This window comes from Anopheles maculipalpis, chromosome 2RL (assembly GCF_943734695.1).
Source record: "Anopheles maculipalpis chromosome 2RL, idAnoMacuDA_375_x, whole genome shotgun sequence".
Classification (NCBI taxonomy): Eukaryota; Metazoa; Arthropoda; class Insecta; order Diptera; family Culicidae; genus Anopheles; species Anopheles maculipalpis.
This window is the reverse complement of record NC_064871.1, coordinates 62,669,222-62,684,552: the sequence shown is the minus strand read 5'-3', so window position 1 is coordinate 62,684,552 and position 15,331 is coordinate 62,669,222. Positions and strand designations below refer to the sequence as shown.

At 49.6% G+C, this 15,331-nt stretch overlaps 2 protein-coding genes and 1 pseudogene across 2 annotated transcripts in view; 1 reads left to right on the top strand and 2 right to left on the bottom strand.

Moving 5' to 3' along the window:
- The window catches only part of LOC126556025 (polyserase-2-like), a 555,659-nt gene that overhangs the window by 398,145 nt on the left and 142,183 nt on the right, over positions 1 to 15,331 (top strand). The gene's annotated exons all lie outside the window — the stretch shown is intronic.
- On the bottom strand, positions 3,821 to 4,687 carry LOC126567342 (uncharacterized). The gene has a single exon (XM_050223571.1). The coding sequence runs from the start codon at positions 4,685 to 4,687 to the stop codon at positions 3,821 to 3,823; it is 867 nt and encodes a 288-aa protein (XP_050079528.1).
- LOC126567341 (uncharacterized) overlaps positions 10,491 to 15,331 on the bottom strand; it is a 43,486-nt pseudogene continuing 38,645 nt past the window's right edge.

Here is a 15,331-nt window from a genome sequence, read left to right as displayed (position 1 = left end):
ACATTGTGCAGTTGTTCCGCACCCGATGGCATACGCTTCTTAAGACCGGAATGTAAAACTTCTGCCGAATCTCGTTCTTTACCGTCTGATGATTTGCGTGATGATATCACCTATGGTAGTCATCCACTGTGAAATATATTCACTAAAGTGCTGGATTGTGATATCTGCTTAGTATAAATTTGATGAGAATGAGAATGAGGAGAGTGCACCTGAATCGCCGGTCTGTTTGCAACTGTGTATTCGTTTGTCCCGTAGTTCATTACATAATTCATTACAAAGTTCATTCTTGTAGATCGAGCAGTTCATTTCATGCAGTCAAAATTAGTCAAATAGTTTTATCTACATCCTATGGTTTAGTTCCTTTTTGAGAAATATTCTCGAAATTCACTGGTGAAATTATCGCGGTTATAAAATTTGTTGTAAGATGAAACCCGTGCAGTCTTGGCATCGTTCCGTTTGTAACTGTTTATTCATCTGTCCTAGTTCATTTGCATAAATAGTTCAACCGAAATTAATCCTTATTTTCCTAGGTGTCAATTCGTGTAACGTCAAGTAGTGTGTGTTTACATTATTTATGTGTGTTCTTTCGTCATAGTTCGAAATTTTAAATTCATGGAATATGTGTAACTAAAACTAGCAATAATTCTTACATTCCCGGCCACCAAAGAAGGAACTTCTTTAAATTTCATGCAATTCCTGAGTTTCGTGCAATCTCCTCTCGCTATTTCATGTACTCATCTCCTAACGTTACGCATGAGTGTTGTGTGTATGTGTGTGTATGTTGTGTTTTGCACTGACAACTAAGTGTAAACTTTGTTGCGTGGTTTTGCTGCCGTAAGCTGCTCAGTGCTACTATCAACCTCCTGATCTGAATTGCTTTTCAAAGGATTTGGTAGGATTGCCGAACGATTTGCTGCGCGTACAATTTGCTTCCCTGACGCCGTGCGCAGCGTTACCACTCGAACTACTTCATCCTTACCGGGATGCAAACCGGTTATCCTTCCGGTTGGCCATAAGGTAGGTGGTATGTTATCTTCCCTTTTGATAACCAGTTGTCCTATTTCTAGTGGTACCGGATGGGTCGTGAAAAGTTTCGCGCGGGCCTGTAGCTGCTGTAGGTATTCAGAGTACCAACGCGACCAAATGCTCTGTACGTGCTTCTGAAGTACTTCGAACTCCTTCAACCGGTTAGACGTAACCTGTCTCGTATCCACTTGCGGTAACGGTAGCATGTTTGACCCTACTAAAAAATGCCCTGGAGTGAGCGGTTCCATATCCGATGGATCACTCGAAAGCGGGATTAAAGGTCGTGTATTAAGGCACTGTTCGACCTGTGCCAGCACCGTAATCATGCCCTCCTGAGTGAGGCTCGTGCTTCCCAAAGTGCGTATAAGATGTTGTTTTGCCAACCGCACTGCCGCTTCCCACAGGCCTCCGAAGTGCGACGCCCGTGGTGGAATGAATTTCCACTGAATCTCCTCGTTGGCGCACCAGTTGAATAACTCACGACGATCACGAGCACTGCATTTCAGCATCTCATGGATGCGATGAAGCTCATGCGCGGCACCCTTGAAGGTGGTCGCATTGTCCGAATGCAGCTCCGCTATCCTTCCTCTGTGTGCCACGAAACGCCGTAATGCTGCCAAGAAAGCAGTGGTAGTGAGATCACTCACAAGCTCGATGACCGCTCTTGTTGCAAAACACACAAAGATTGCAACGTACGCTTTCGTTGGACTTCAGTTGCGCACCGCTGATTTCAGGAACACCGGACCACAATAATCGACGCCACTCACAGCAAAAGGCCTTGTTGGTGAAACCCTTGAAGTAGGAAGGTCAGCGACGGATTGTTGCACCAGAACGAGTTTGGCCTTGAAGCATCGAAGACACCGGTGAAAGACAGTCTTTGCTAAATTGCGTCCACCGATGATCCAAAACCGCTGACGAAGTGTGGACAGCAATAATTCCGGACCGGTGTGTAAGTGTCTCTCGTGATATGACACTGCTAACAATATTGCCAAGTGATGTTTGGACGAGAGAGGTATAGGATGTTTGGCTGAATCTGTCATTTATGTGTTGCGAAGCCGGGCACCAACACGGAGGATACCCGACGAATCGATGAATGGTGATAGCCACTTTAGCTTCGAGTTGCGCGATACGTCTCTACCATTCTCAATCTCGCGCAGCTCATCCGAAAATGATTCCTGCTGGGTTAGATGACACAACCGACGTTCAGCTTCAAGCAACTCACTCTTTGCCAAAATTGGAACTAACGTGATTAGTTCCGGAACCGTGGTTTGGGACTTGGTCGTTGGTGTTTGTGCTGTTTTGCTTGCCCTTAGACACTTGATAAATCGCAAGCAATAGGCCATAGTTCACCTGACACGGTGGTGAGTAGAGTATCGTGTGAATAACGCGCTGCTGTCATTGTTTATCGTTGACACAGCAGCAACTCGTGGTGGAACAACTCGCTCTTCTTCTGATGTTACGATCTTTTCTCTTGCAGGTTAAGTCCCAGGCTAATCTTGTACCTTGGTTGTCGTGCTCGTCTCCTTCACGACTGCATGATGAGAAAGGTAGTAGTGTTGACCAGAATCGTCCACCGGACCGGTTAACCTCTTCATGTGACCCAAACACTCGTACTCCTCCATGAACTTAACGTACTCTTCTTTCATTTTAGGGTTAGCAGACATACGACGTTCCATACAACGAAGTCGACGATCTGCCGTGTCTTTGGAATACCCTAAAGCGATATTTGGATTGGAATTAAACGGTAAACGAACGACATACCTTCCCGATATGTTGCGAACGGTCGTTGACACGTAGTGTCTTTCGCAAGCATCCTCTTCAACCGATAGCACAGAATCCTCAACTATGATTTCGTTCTGTCAGAACCGCTGCATGATATCTTCCAATGGAATTTCCGGCAACAACCCAACCGAAATGAGTTTCCACCAGCCACGGTCTTCCCACGCCGAGAGAGCGTTTGTGACCAGTGTGAAGCTCCCAGTAAGAATCGCCTCCAATGACGATATCGATTTGCCCAGGGATGTAGGAGGTGCTATCAGCTAATGCCACATTCGGGATTTCCCATGATGAGATGTCCGTCGATGAAATAGGGATGTTAGCTGATGGCTTGTCCAACACCAAGAATGCCATATCCCTAGCATAGGGTTGCGTCTTGGACCGAACTGTTGCGACGATCGAACCCGTTACTTGCTGCACCGCATTACCGATGCTCGATTCAGCAATATTGACCTTGTTGGTCAACAGCTTCCGAGCACATTCCTCCGAGATGAAATTTGACATAGACCCCGAATCGAGTAAGGCCCTTGCCTCGTGTGCATTACCGTAATCATCGTGAATTACGATTTGGGCCGTCTCCAGAAACACCTTATCGTCGCCCAGATGTGCTGTCAAGGAAACCGCTGCAGCTGGAGTGTGATGCAGAAGTGTGTGATGACGCTGACGATACGTTCGACACGAGTACTCAGACTTGCATGCACTGACCTGAAAAGTGCCACTCTAACAGTTCCAACACAAGTGATACGCTGTGACGACATCTCGTCGCTGCTGGACATCCTTCGCGATGAAAACCGGACAGTTGCGTAGAGAATGTTTGTCGGAGCATGCTAATGGACACTTTGGTTGTCGAGAATGAGGAGGCTTGATGACATGAGCCGTGTGTGATGTTGCTGCATTTGCGATGAATCTCCTTTGCACTGGCTGACGATGAATGCCGGCCACCTTTCGTCCTTTCGTGCAAGGTGATACCTTGCTCACACGCAAAATCGTTGGTCGATTTCAAGATCTGGATCTGATCCTACACAAAGGCGATCACATCACTGTATTTGTTCTTAGTGAAATGCACGGAATGTTTTTCCCAAGCCATCAATGCTTCACGATCCAGCTTCATCAACAGCATGTTCGAAAGTGGCGTATCCCACACTTCGACCGGTTCATTCAGCTTCACTAACCCGCTGACTAAACGAGTGAATTCGTCCACTAAGTGCGTAAGCTTGTCGACGCACACCGATTGCACTCCCGAAAGGTAGTGCAATTTCCGATAATATTCACGGATCAACACACGTGAATTGTCGTACCGCTTTAGAAGTGCCACCCACGTTACTGAATAGTTATCCGATGTTAAAGGGGTGTGCTCGAATGGTAGAGCGGCGTCACCCTTCAACGATGAAAGCAGGTATTGTAATTTGGCAATGGAGGGTAATTCTGCAGACGCTTCGATCATGGCTACGAAGCGATCTCTGAAGGACAGCCATTTTGTATGGTCTCCATCAAACGTTGGCAGCTCGATCTTTGGTAGGCGTAGGTTCGGAGCGTTTGGCCGACCAAAAGCCAGCGTAGAGGAAGCCAACCCCGTTGTGTCGTTCAGCGTATCTTCATCCTGAAGCTGGTTCTCTCGCAGGAATGATTTCAGCTTCCGGCAACGATCCTCGATCACACTGCTCTCCGTTAGGTACGTTTCGAAGCTTGCGTCGGTTTCATCCAATTCTTCGAGTTTTTCGATTATGTTGAAGAACCTTGACCTCTGCCTTTCCAAAAATTCCAAAGCTTCCGGAATCTGCCTTGCACAATCGGGCACAAATTCAATTTGGAACCGTTCCAGCGTCTTGAGTCCTTTCACTGTTACTCTCTTCTTGATTTGCAATGCCTTGATTTTCTTGTCCATTGTAATTACACCTTGTAATTTCAATCGAAATAAACGAACAAACGAATAAACGAACGTCGTTCCGTTTGTAACTGTTCATTCATCATCATCTGTCCTAGTTCATTTGCATAAATAGTTCATCCGAAATTCATCCTTATTTTCCTAGGTGTCAATTCGTGTAACGTCAAGTAGTGTGTGTTTACATTATTTATGTGTGTTCTTTCGTCATAGTTCGAAATTTTAAATTCATGTAATATGTGTAACTAAAACTAGCAATAATTCTTACATTCTTCTAATTCATATGTGTTTTCTTATTTGAATTCATATTCGAAATATTAATGTTAACCCAAAATCCAACATTACCGGCCACCAAAGAAGGAATTTCTTTCAATTCAAGACTAGATGAAGAATGAAAATAATAAACAAACTGCTAACCAAGCGTAGAGCAAACGCGTTGATTCTAGCTTCCGTTCCGTACGACGTGTGTGTGTTTATGTACGGATCCTGTCCTGCTATCACTGACAAGTGTCAAACAAAAACAAGTGCGGAATAAAGGTGTGGTGTGTTCAAAAAATAATGTAGTGTAGTTAATCAGTGCCACTGAGACACTGGCAAGGCTTTCTTCTCCAAGTTGCTGAGTACGTCGGGGTTTGGTAGAATTGCCAAACGATTAGCTGCGTGTACGATTTGTTTTCCGTCAGCTGTGCGCAGTGTAACCACGCGAACGACTCCGTCATTGCCTGGGTGAACTGCAACGATGCGGCCCATCGGCCACGAGGTAGAATGTATGTTGTCTTCCTTGATGATCACAAGCTGGTTTTCTTGCAGTGACACCGATCGCCCGTTGCAATGTTTGGCTCGCGCTTGCAGTTGTTGAAGATACTCCGGATACCATCTAGCCCAAATGTTTTGCATGTGTTTCTGCACCAACTGGCACTCCTTCAACCGATTTTCTGGTGTTCCGGTGTGATCGACGTCTGGTACCGCTTGCACGTTAGAGCCGATGAGAAAGTGTCCCGGCGTCAACGGTTCTAGATCTGAAGGCTCATCCGATAAAGGAGTTAATGGTCGAGAATTGAAACACTGTCCCACTTGTGCCAGCAGGGTAAGTATGTTCTCCTGTGTTATGCTTTTCGTTTCAATGGTTCCTATGATGTGTTTTTAAGCTGCCTTCACCGCTGCCTCCCATAAACCTCCGAAGTGTGGTGCCCGTGGAGCGATAAATTTCCATTGGATTTCGTTCGTCGCGCACCAATTGAAAATAGTTATACGGTCGTTCTCATCGCATTTGAGCATTTTGTAAATGCGGTTCAGCTCGTGCGATGCTCCCTTAAATGTAGTTCCGTTATCAGTGTGCAGCTTACTTATTTGTCCGACGTGCAACTAAACGACGTAGTGCATTTAAAAATGATGTGGTGGTTAGATCGGTTACGAGTTCAATATGAACGGCTCTTGTAGAAAAGCATACAAATATCGCAATATATGCTTTGATTGGACTCTTGTTGCGTATAGTTGCCTATAGTATAGTTGTTGTATAGTATAGTTGAGCAGCAATCATCAGGTTAGAGCGTGCAAGTCGGATTATTCGTGTCGCACGTTTCGTGAGCGTCATCATACACTTCTACACCATTCTCCACCCTATGCTCCACCCGCAACGGTAACATTGTTAGCTCAGTCGACTGAAGACAATGTGTTTCTGGCGACGGCAAACATCCAGATCAAGGATGACTACGGGAACACCCATGAAGCAAGGGCTTTGTTGGATTCGGGATCCATGTCTAATTTCATCGCTGAGGAGTTTGCACGGAAACTGCAGACGAGTCGCAAAAGGGTCAATGTCGCTGTATGGGGCATCGGCAATGCAGTACAGCAGATCAAGGGTTCCATCGTTGCTACCGTTCAGTCCAAGACACAACCCTTCGCTACGGAGATGACTTTCTTGGTTCTGGACACGCCATACGGAAACATCCCTACATCACCAACGGACGTCTCTTCATGGGAAATGCCGGACGTGGCATTGGCGGACAGCACCTTTAATAGTCCGGGGCAAATCGACATCGTCATCGGAGGCGATACGTTCTGGGAGCTCCACATCGGTCGCAAGCGCTCTATCGGTAGAGGCAAACCGTGGCTGGTCGAAGCTCATTTTGGTTGGGTTGTCACCCATCATTCGTCAGTCGGTTCGCGGCTGTGCCACTGGAGGAGACGATGCAGCGGTTCTGGGAGAGTGAAACCATAGCCGAGGATCCTGTGCTATCGGCTGAGGAGAATACTTGCGAGAAGCATTTCGCAGCAACAACTGTTCGCAATTCAAGTGGAAGGTATGTCGTTAGTTTGCCTTTTAAACTCCAACTCTAATATCGTTTTAGGAGAGTCGAAGGAAATAGCCGATCGCAGACTGCGTTGTATCGAACGGCGGTTGAACACCAATGCTACAATGAAAGAAGAGTGTGTGAAATTTATGAGAGAATATGAGCATTTGGGGCATATGAACGGCTTACCAGTCCTGCAAACGATTCGGTAGAGCATTACTACCTCCCACATCACGCTGTCGTTAAAGAGTCGAGCACAACCACGAAGGTGCGTGTCGTGTTCGATGCATCCTGTAAGACTAAGAGAGGTTACTCATTGAACGATAAACTCTTAGTGGGACCAGTCGTTAAAGAAGATCTCTTATCGATCATCCTCCGGTTTCGTTCTCGTGCCATTGCTCTCACTGCAGACGTAGAGAAGATGTATCGGCAAATTTTACATAGCCCTCATGACCGTAAGTATCTGCGCATCCGGTACAGAGAACATCCTGCAGATCCTATATCGACATTTGAGCTACAAACGGTTACGTACGGCACAGCTTCTGCTCCATTTTTGGCAACCAGGACCCTTAAACAGACCGGCGATTAAGGTGCACTCTTCTCATTCTCATCAAATTTATACTAAGCTAATCACACAATCCAGCACTTAAGTGAATATATTTCACATCCACAATAAGGTCGGTGAGGTGGCCGGTCTTCGGTAGAATTCGGCCGCTTCATGTCGTCGCTAATATGCTGGAAAGCGTGGATTCTTCCTTGTAGGGGTATGATTCCTTTGTTATCCATGTAAGCACTGCTCCTAAAAAGAGCACTATTATTTATAATAATGACTCGTGTATTTTCAGTGTCCGCACGTGCTTCCTGGAGGATTTTGTACTCTTCCGGGTATTCTTGCTATTGTACTAGCTTTAGTATGATGCGTTCTGCTAGTTGCAACTCCGAAGGTTTTGGTTGGTGTGAATTATTTTAATTCGATTGCCGGTTACTATAAATGATGTAGCGTAACAATTTGAAGTTTCTCTTCCTCTGTTGTCTTAGTTTGCAACTTCGGTAAGTCCCATTTGTCTTCTGGACTTAGTAGAAAGCTGGGACCGTTAAATCAATTGGTGAAAGGTTTGACCACTTTATACCCTCATCAGGGACATCGAAAATCGTAGGTATCCTGTGTCATTCGTCAATGGTAGTGAAATGGTTAATGGTTATCAAGGATTTCATCTACTCTATGAGCTACGTATTTGCTGTACCGCCGATGATCTGAACCAAGCCAGTAAAACAGCAGAAGTATCGACGATGGATCGGTATTCTATGTGCTTGCTCTATCGTCTATTCGTATTCCTAGGACTGCCGCTTGAAGTTCCAAGTGAGGATTGGAAATGTAGTTTAAGGGAGCTACTCGCGTTTTCCCGCTGATCTGGGCTACCTCACGTCGGCCGTTGGATTCTATACGAAAATATGCTGCAGCGGCGTACCCATTGTGTTGTTATAGCGTCATATCCTTAAGTCGTTTTCATCCAAATTGTGTAACTTAAACGTCTTGTGCGTGGATGTGGGTTAACTCTATCGCTAACTGTATTACTTCGGCTTGTGTTTCCACACTGGCAAACATATTGTCAACATAGTGGTCGGAATTAATGCATACGACAGCTTGCGGAAATTGCTTTGTAAATCGATCTGCGTTCGCATATTTAACGAATTGAGCGCAGCTTGGCGAACAAGCGGCACCGTAGGTCATGCGCACAAACTCGTCTGGTTCTTCCTGTGATACACTGCTTCTCCATAGGAACCTCTGGCTATGTTGGTCTTCTTGGAGAAGCAGCGTATCACAGGAAGAACCAGACGAGTAGGCCATTGAAATCTTCTGGTTATGTTGGTCTTCTTGGAGAAGCAGTGTATCACAGGAAAAATCAGACGAGTATGTAATGATGCGCATGATCTTCGGTGCCGCTTGTTCGTCAAGGAAGGCGCAAGGATGGCCAAAAGGTGCAAAAGGCGCCTAGTGAAATTTGTTTGAGCCGTTGCTCGCAACACCTTTGATGACACTGCTCGTACATAGCAACATGCGCCGTAAGCCTCTTGTGAAGCATCATCACAAAATGCAGTTGTATGTCTTCTGCATCTGCTTGAGCTAAAAATTGTGGTATACGTAAATCGCGTAGTGAATATAACGTATGATGAATCATCCTCCACTCCTCTTGCAGCTCTACTGGTAGTGCTCTATTCCAATCGTAGGGGTTACTATCGTGCTTAAGATTTCAAAGTCTTTGCAGGAACATTTTTGTCCGTTGGGGACAGTTGGTCCCAATAAACCGAGCGGATCGAAGATCCTTGGCGTGTACGATAGTACCAGACTTCTCGTGAACTCGTCTGCAGGTAGTGATAGGTCAACCCTGTAGCGAAACATGTCATTCGCCGCTTCCCAGATCAATCCCAACGTTGAAACGTTGATCCTCTTGCCATTCGTGAGTGATTTTGACAGCTAAATCGTAGATTGGTACACCGTTAAGTGCTGCTGGGTGGTTTGAAGCCCACTTCTTTAACGAGAAAACCCTGGCGAATCCAGCATTCGTGATACTTGTGTCCGTACTTCGATCGCCTCTGACAGGTCGAATGCATTGGTCAATAAGTTATCATTATAGAAGTCGTGGAGAGCAGGATCGACTGCTTTAGGAAACTGTAGCTTGTGGTAAAGCGCAATTTATTGCAACGTGCGTGTTGCGTAGCTGTTTGTGATCGCTGTCACAATGACGAACTTGCCGGTACATCTTTTCCACATCTGCTAAGCAAAAGCAATTGTACCTGATCGTAAACAGGTAACATCTTGTACCGTAGGACCTATGAACAGCATATCGTTCAACGAGTATCATCCAGATGTCGTCTTACAGAATGTCGACCACACATACCTTCGTGGTCGTACTCGTTTCCTTCACCTTCGCATGCTGACGTATGTAGAATTGCGGTTTGCTATCATCAACAGGTTCTGGTAATCTTTTCATATGGCCTAAACTTGCATACTTCGACATAAACTTTTTGTACTCCGATTCCATTTGAGGATTGTTCATCAACCGACGTTCAACGCCTATGACCCGTCGATCTGCTACCGACTTTGACAAACCCAGTAAAATTCTTGAATCGACTTTACGAGGCAAGCTTAAGACGTAACGTACTTGCTTATCACGCCTTTTTTTTTTTTTTTTTTAGGCGGAATTTATTCAATCCAAGAATTTTACAAATTTCTCACCTTGGTCACACGCAGTACTATTCCCGCGAGGGTTCTTTTCTGCGGTAACTTTTTGTCCACCGTTGTGGCCTTTCAGATTGTTCAACTTCAACTTTCTTTTATCTGCACGCAGTTCTGCCCAGAAGGGGTTTTTTGCAGCCGCAGTACATTTGTATTCCCCTGTGGGAATTTTCTCCCGCTCCTGTCTAAGAAGAAGACCTTCCTTTTTTGTTCTCATTTGTTTCATTCGATTAGTAATGAAAACCCGCTGTTTCCATTACTAATCGTAAACCCCCTAGCGCCTCGAACGCTCTTCCTCGCTGGCCGCTGCCAACTCGGATGGGGTTAGGCCCCTCGAGTGTAGCTCCTCTTCATGGAAGCTCTCCTCGTCCCTGGAGGCATTCGGATTGAAAAGGGCCCGGATGTTAACGGTGTCTCTATGGCGCTCTCGCCATAGAGCGACCCGTGCTCGAATCGCGTCTCGTCGGGCAGCCGTTGTTGGAGACGGGGGTGGGGATGGAGGCCGTCCACCTCGCCGTGCTTTTCTTGCTGCCACTGTTTGGAGGCGCCTGGCCTCGTTCCGCCGGTCGTACCGGGTGGTCTCGGGGTCTGGACGGTCGGCTGCAGACGAGTTGTCATCCTGCAAGGCCATCAGCTGCCTCTCTTCGTCCCAGTCACGCTGGAGCACATGCATGATGGATTTGGCGACCTGACACACATTGCTCCAGTTTTGCGGACACTGGATCATGTGGTCGACCAATGTTTCTGGAGCAACACCCTCCAGTAGCCTCCTCCGGATGTTGTTGAAACGAGGACACTCAAATACGGCATGCTCGGTGCTTTCCACTACGCCAGGGCACGATTTGCAGTCCGGAGACGAGGTAAATCCCATCTTGCAGAGATACTCCCGGAAAAACCCGTGTCCGGAGAGTATCTGGGACAGGTAAAACGTCACCTCGCCATGGCTCCGCGACTGCCACGATCGGGTATCCGGGATCATGCGATGTGCCCACTTGATGTACATGGAGGCACCTTCGGTGGCGGCATCTGCATCCCACGTTGACTGCCACTCGACGATGGTTTGCTACCGCTCCTGCAACCGAATTTCCCTGCTGGCTGCTGTTCCGCGGCGGCTGTGGACTCGAGTGTCCTCTCGAATGGCGCTGTAGATCGGAAGGAGTCCGGCCAATACTACCGCAGTCTCGCAGCGAACCGTCCGGAACGTTCGCGCCACGGCAATCGCAGACCTACGCTGTACCCGCTGCAGCAACCTGCGGCACTCGCGGTTGTCCAATGCGCCCTGCCATACAGGTGCAGCGTAGCGCATGGTGGAATCCGCTACTGCAGCCAACAAACGAGACTTTGAAGTCCTCGGGCCACTGTGGTTTGGCATTAGGCGTGACGCTGCCATCGCAATCTGGGTTGCCTTCTCTGCGATCGATGAGATGTGGGGCACCCATGACAGGTTGTCTTATATCCGTACCCCCAAGTACTTGAAGCTGCGCGAGATCATCGGCATAACCGATGATCTCAACCCCAGGCGGTAGTGCAACGCCGAGCACCCCGTCGTACATCGCGTTCCAGAGGGTCGGACCCAAGATGGACCCTTGGGGAACTCCGGCGGTGATGTGACGCTCGACGGGGCCTTCGCTGGTGTCGAACAGCAGCTTGCGTCCTTCGAAATATGATCTGATGATCCGCATCAGCTGCGACGGGACTCCCTTATCTCTTAGCGCCTCGGCAATACATTGCCAGCTGGCCGTGTTGAAGGCATTTCGGATGTCCAGGGCCACGACCATCAGGCAGCGCTTGTCACGTGCGTTGGTGCGGTTGAACGACATAGCCGTCTTGCCCGCGTCGACAACACGCTGAATCGCGCTGATTGTAGAGCGCCCTCGTCGGAATCCGTATTGCGCACTGGACAGCTGCGGTGAGTCAGGGTCCTCCAGATGCGCATTAAGACGGTTCAGGATCAGCCGTTCCAGCACCTTGCCGAGTGCGTCTAGCATGCACAGCGGCCGGTATGAAGAGCTCTCCCCCGGAGGCTTGCCAGGCTTTGGCAGCAGTACCAGGCGCTGTCTTTTCCACTGCGACTGGAACGTTCCGCGGGACAGACAGTCCTGATACAAGCGGCAGAAGGCCTCCGGGTACTTCCTGATCGCCGCCATTACCGCAGCGTTTGGAATCCCGTCCAGACCGGGAGCTTTTCGCGTAGCCACATCCGCAACAATGGCCAGGAGCTCCCCAGGAGTGACCTCAGGAATCACGTCGGTAGGCTCAGCAGAAGCCGCCGCAGGAACCGCATCGCCAGAGTCTGGCCAAGAGACCGGTGGGTGGGTTGGGAACAGATCGGAAACTATCCGTTCCAGCTCGGCACGATCAGTCTCGGGCGGCACACGTTTGCCACGTAGCCGAGACATCACCATCCTATACCCAGCACCAAAGACGTTCTCTTCGGCGATGTCGATGAGCTCCTCGAACGCTTGCCGCTTCCTGGCACGAATCGCCTTCTCGAGCAGCCGTTTCGCCGTGCGGTGTACAGCAGCTGCGACGCTACGCTCCTCCAGGTCGATGATCTGTCTTGTCCGCTCTCGCGCGGCCAGGCAGTTCCCACGAAGCCGCTCTAGCTCAGGCGACCACCAGTACACGTTGCGGTGAGCGTCGCTGTGCAACCGAGAGACTCGCTGCATGGTGATGTCACACGCCCTCGTCAAAGCTGCAACCATACCGGTGTCAGTCGCAGCCTGCTCAGCGAAGTTCACATCTTCAAGCGCATGGAGGAAAGATTCTTCGTTGAACTGTGTCATCTTCCACCGCTTGCCAGCGCATGGAGCGCGCTGCCGGCCAGCTGGTAGAACGCAACGAGACGACTGATGCGACCGATTTTGCTGAGGCGGCTGAGCTGGCCCCTCCACCCCGAACCTGATGAGCTGGTGATCGGACCTATCGAACGGAAGCACCGTCCATGTGTCGGCTCGAGCAATCGACGGACTGGCGAAGGCGACATCAATCACGCTGGATAAAGCTGCTCCCCTCCCAATGAAGCTGGGTTCATTGCCTTGGTAGAGAATCGCGAGTCCCATCCTGTCAACCAGGCTCAGCAGCTCCTAGCCGCGTGGTTCGTTCCTCGCACTGCCCCACTCTGTGTGCCAAGCGTTAAAGTCGCCGGCGATGACGACCCTGGAGTGGGAGGCAGTCTCAAGTTCCACGGCTTCCAGGAACTGCTCGTACTCCAGTGTGGGACGACGCTGAGGTGCATAGCAGCTGATAAAAGTGACACCAGCCACTTGGGCGGCCACCAATCCGGGCACTGCACAGCTCCACATCCGCTGGTTAGGATGCGAACCAGTGGCCAATACCGCCGCACTTCTCGATGCGTCGTACGCCCAATTCCCATTGTTCACGGGCGGTCTATACACGTCAGATAGAAGCAGGACGTCGGCTCGATGTTCTCGCTCTGCTTGAAGCGCTAAGTCCTGTCCTGCCCGACAGTGATCCACATTTAGCTGTAGGATTCTTAGGGTGAACGCATGTGCTATGGCCGACGCGATGGGGACCCCCGCAGATGGCATACTTCACTTCGGCGTTACACGTTTTGGCCCGATGACCGTCAACGCCGCACCGGATGCACATGTTCTGCCGACTAATGGACGAACGGCAATCACGCGCGAGATGACCTCGCTCTAGGCAGCGATAACAACGCTGGCGTTCTGTTGGAACTGCCGGAGCTTCCTTCACTGTGCTTAGGCAGTAGCACAGTGTCAGCTTCTGCCCGGCTAGCTGTTTGGCCACACTGGCCGGTAGGCGTACACGAGCCCGTTTGGTGCCGTCGACGAGCTTCCACATGTGGACGGAAGCGACGTTAGCCTCACCTTCTAGCTTCTGGTCGATTGCCTCCTTCAGGTCGGACTCCTGGGCCAATGGGTCCACATGGCTTATCATTACCTCGCTCATCTTCTTCACTAGCCGAACCACTCCATCCTCGTCGACAATCTGCTGGACGTCACGTAATACCAGCGAGGGATTAGCCGAACGACTCAACTCCATACGCAGGAGAGACAAATGTGTTCGACGACCGATCAATATGTGACCAACCAGGTCTTTGTAGGCCACATCCTCCTTTATGGCGCGTCGGACCTTCGCGTAAACCGAGTCCCAAGACTGACCTTCAGCTGGAGCGACCTCGATCAGATCCCGTTTCGCGCGCCGTGTGGTCTTATGTTGCTGGCCCTGCTGTTGCAGCTGTCGGAGCTGTGGAGGCCGATACACCTGAGCCAGTGTCTGCTGCTGGTGCTGCTGCCGTGTCTGGAGTAGCTGCTGTCGTTGCTGCTGCTTAGGCTGCTGCACTGCTGCAGATTGGCGTGTCGGCTTACGGCGAGCCACCTCCGCCCAAGAGCCGCCTTCATGACCTAGAGACGGCTCCACCGTTGCCGTCCCCCAATTCTGCTGGCGCTGCTGACTCCGCTGCTGGCCTGGCTGGCCTGGCTGCTGCTGCTGGTTTGACCGCTGCTGCTGGCTAGTTCGCTGCTGCTGCTGGCTTGGCTGCTGCTGTTGCCACTGTCGCTGCTGCTGCTGGGCTGGTCGGGCGTGGTGAGTCGACCGATGGGGTAGCCGTCCGCTTAGCAGGAGTGGACGTATAACGTGTCCGTCCTGACCGCAGGACGTGTCCCTTCTCCTGCGTCTCCATTCTTCGGTGCTGTTCAGCACCTCAATCTGTTCGCACCGACTTCACGCTTTAATTGACTTCCCACACGTCCAAGTCCGGCACCGTCGCGAATATTCGGAAAATGTCCGGAAAATGCGTGACCAAACTCTCCCAATCATCAGCACTTTTCCGACCTAGACGGAAAGTCGACTCTGCGGCAAGCTCAGGAAACACTTTCCCGTTGTGCGTCAAAAACTGAGCGTTTGGTGCAGTGTTGGAAAACTGGTAACTCACCACGTGAGTCACCCGCTATTTTCCCACCTTAACGGAAAGCCGACTCCATGACGAGCTCAGGACACACCTTTCCGTCGAATTCGGACCAAAATTGAGTGATTGGTGCAAATTTGAAAAATTGGTAACTCACCACGTGAGTTGCCAATGAGTTACTCCAGGCTTAAAGCCCGAGTTCTTGCACGATTTCCAAGTGCAGC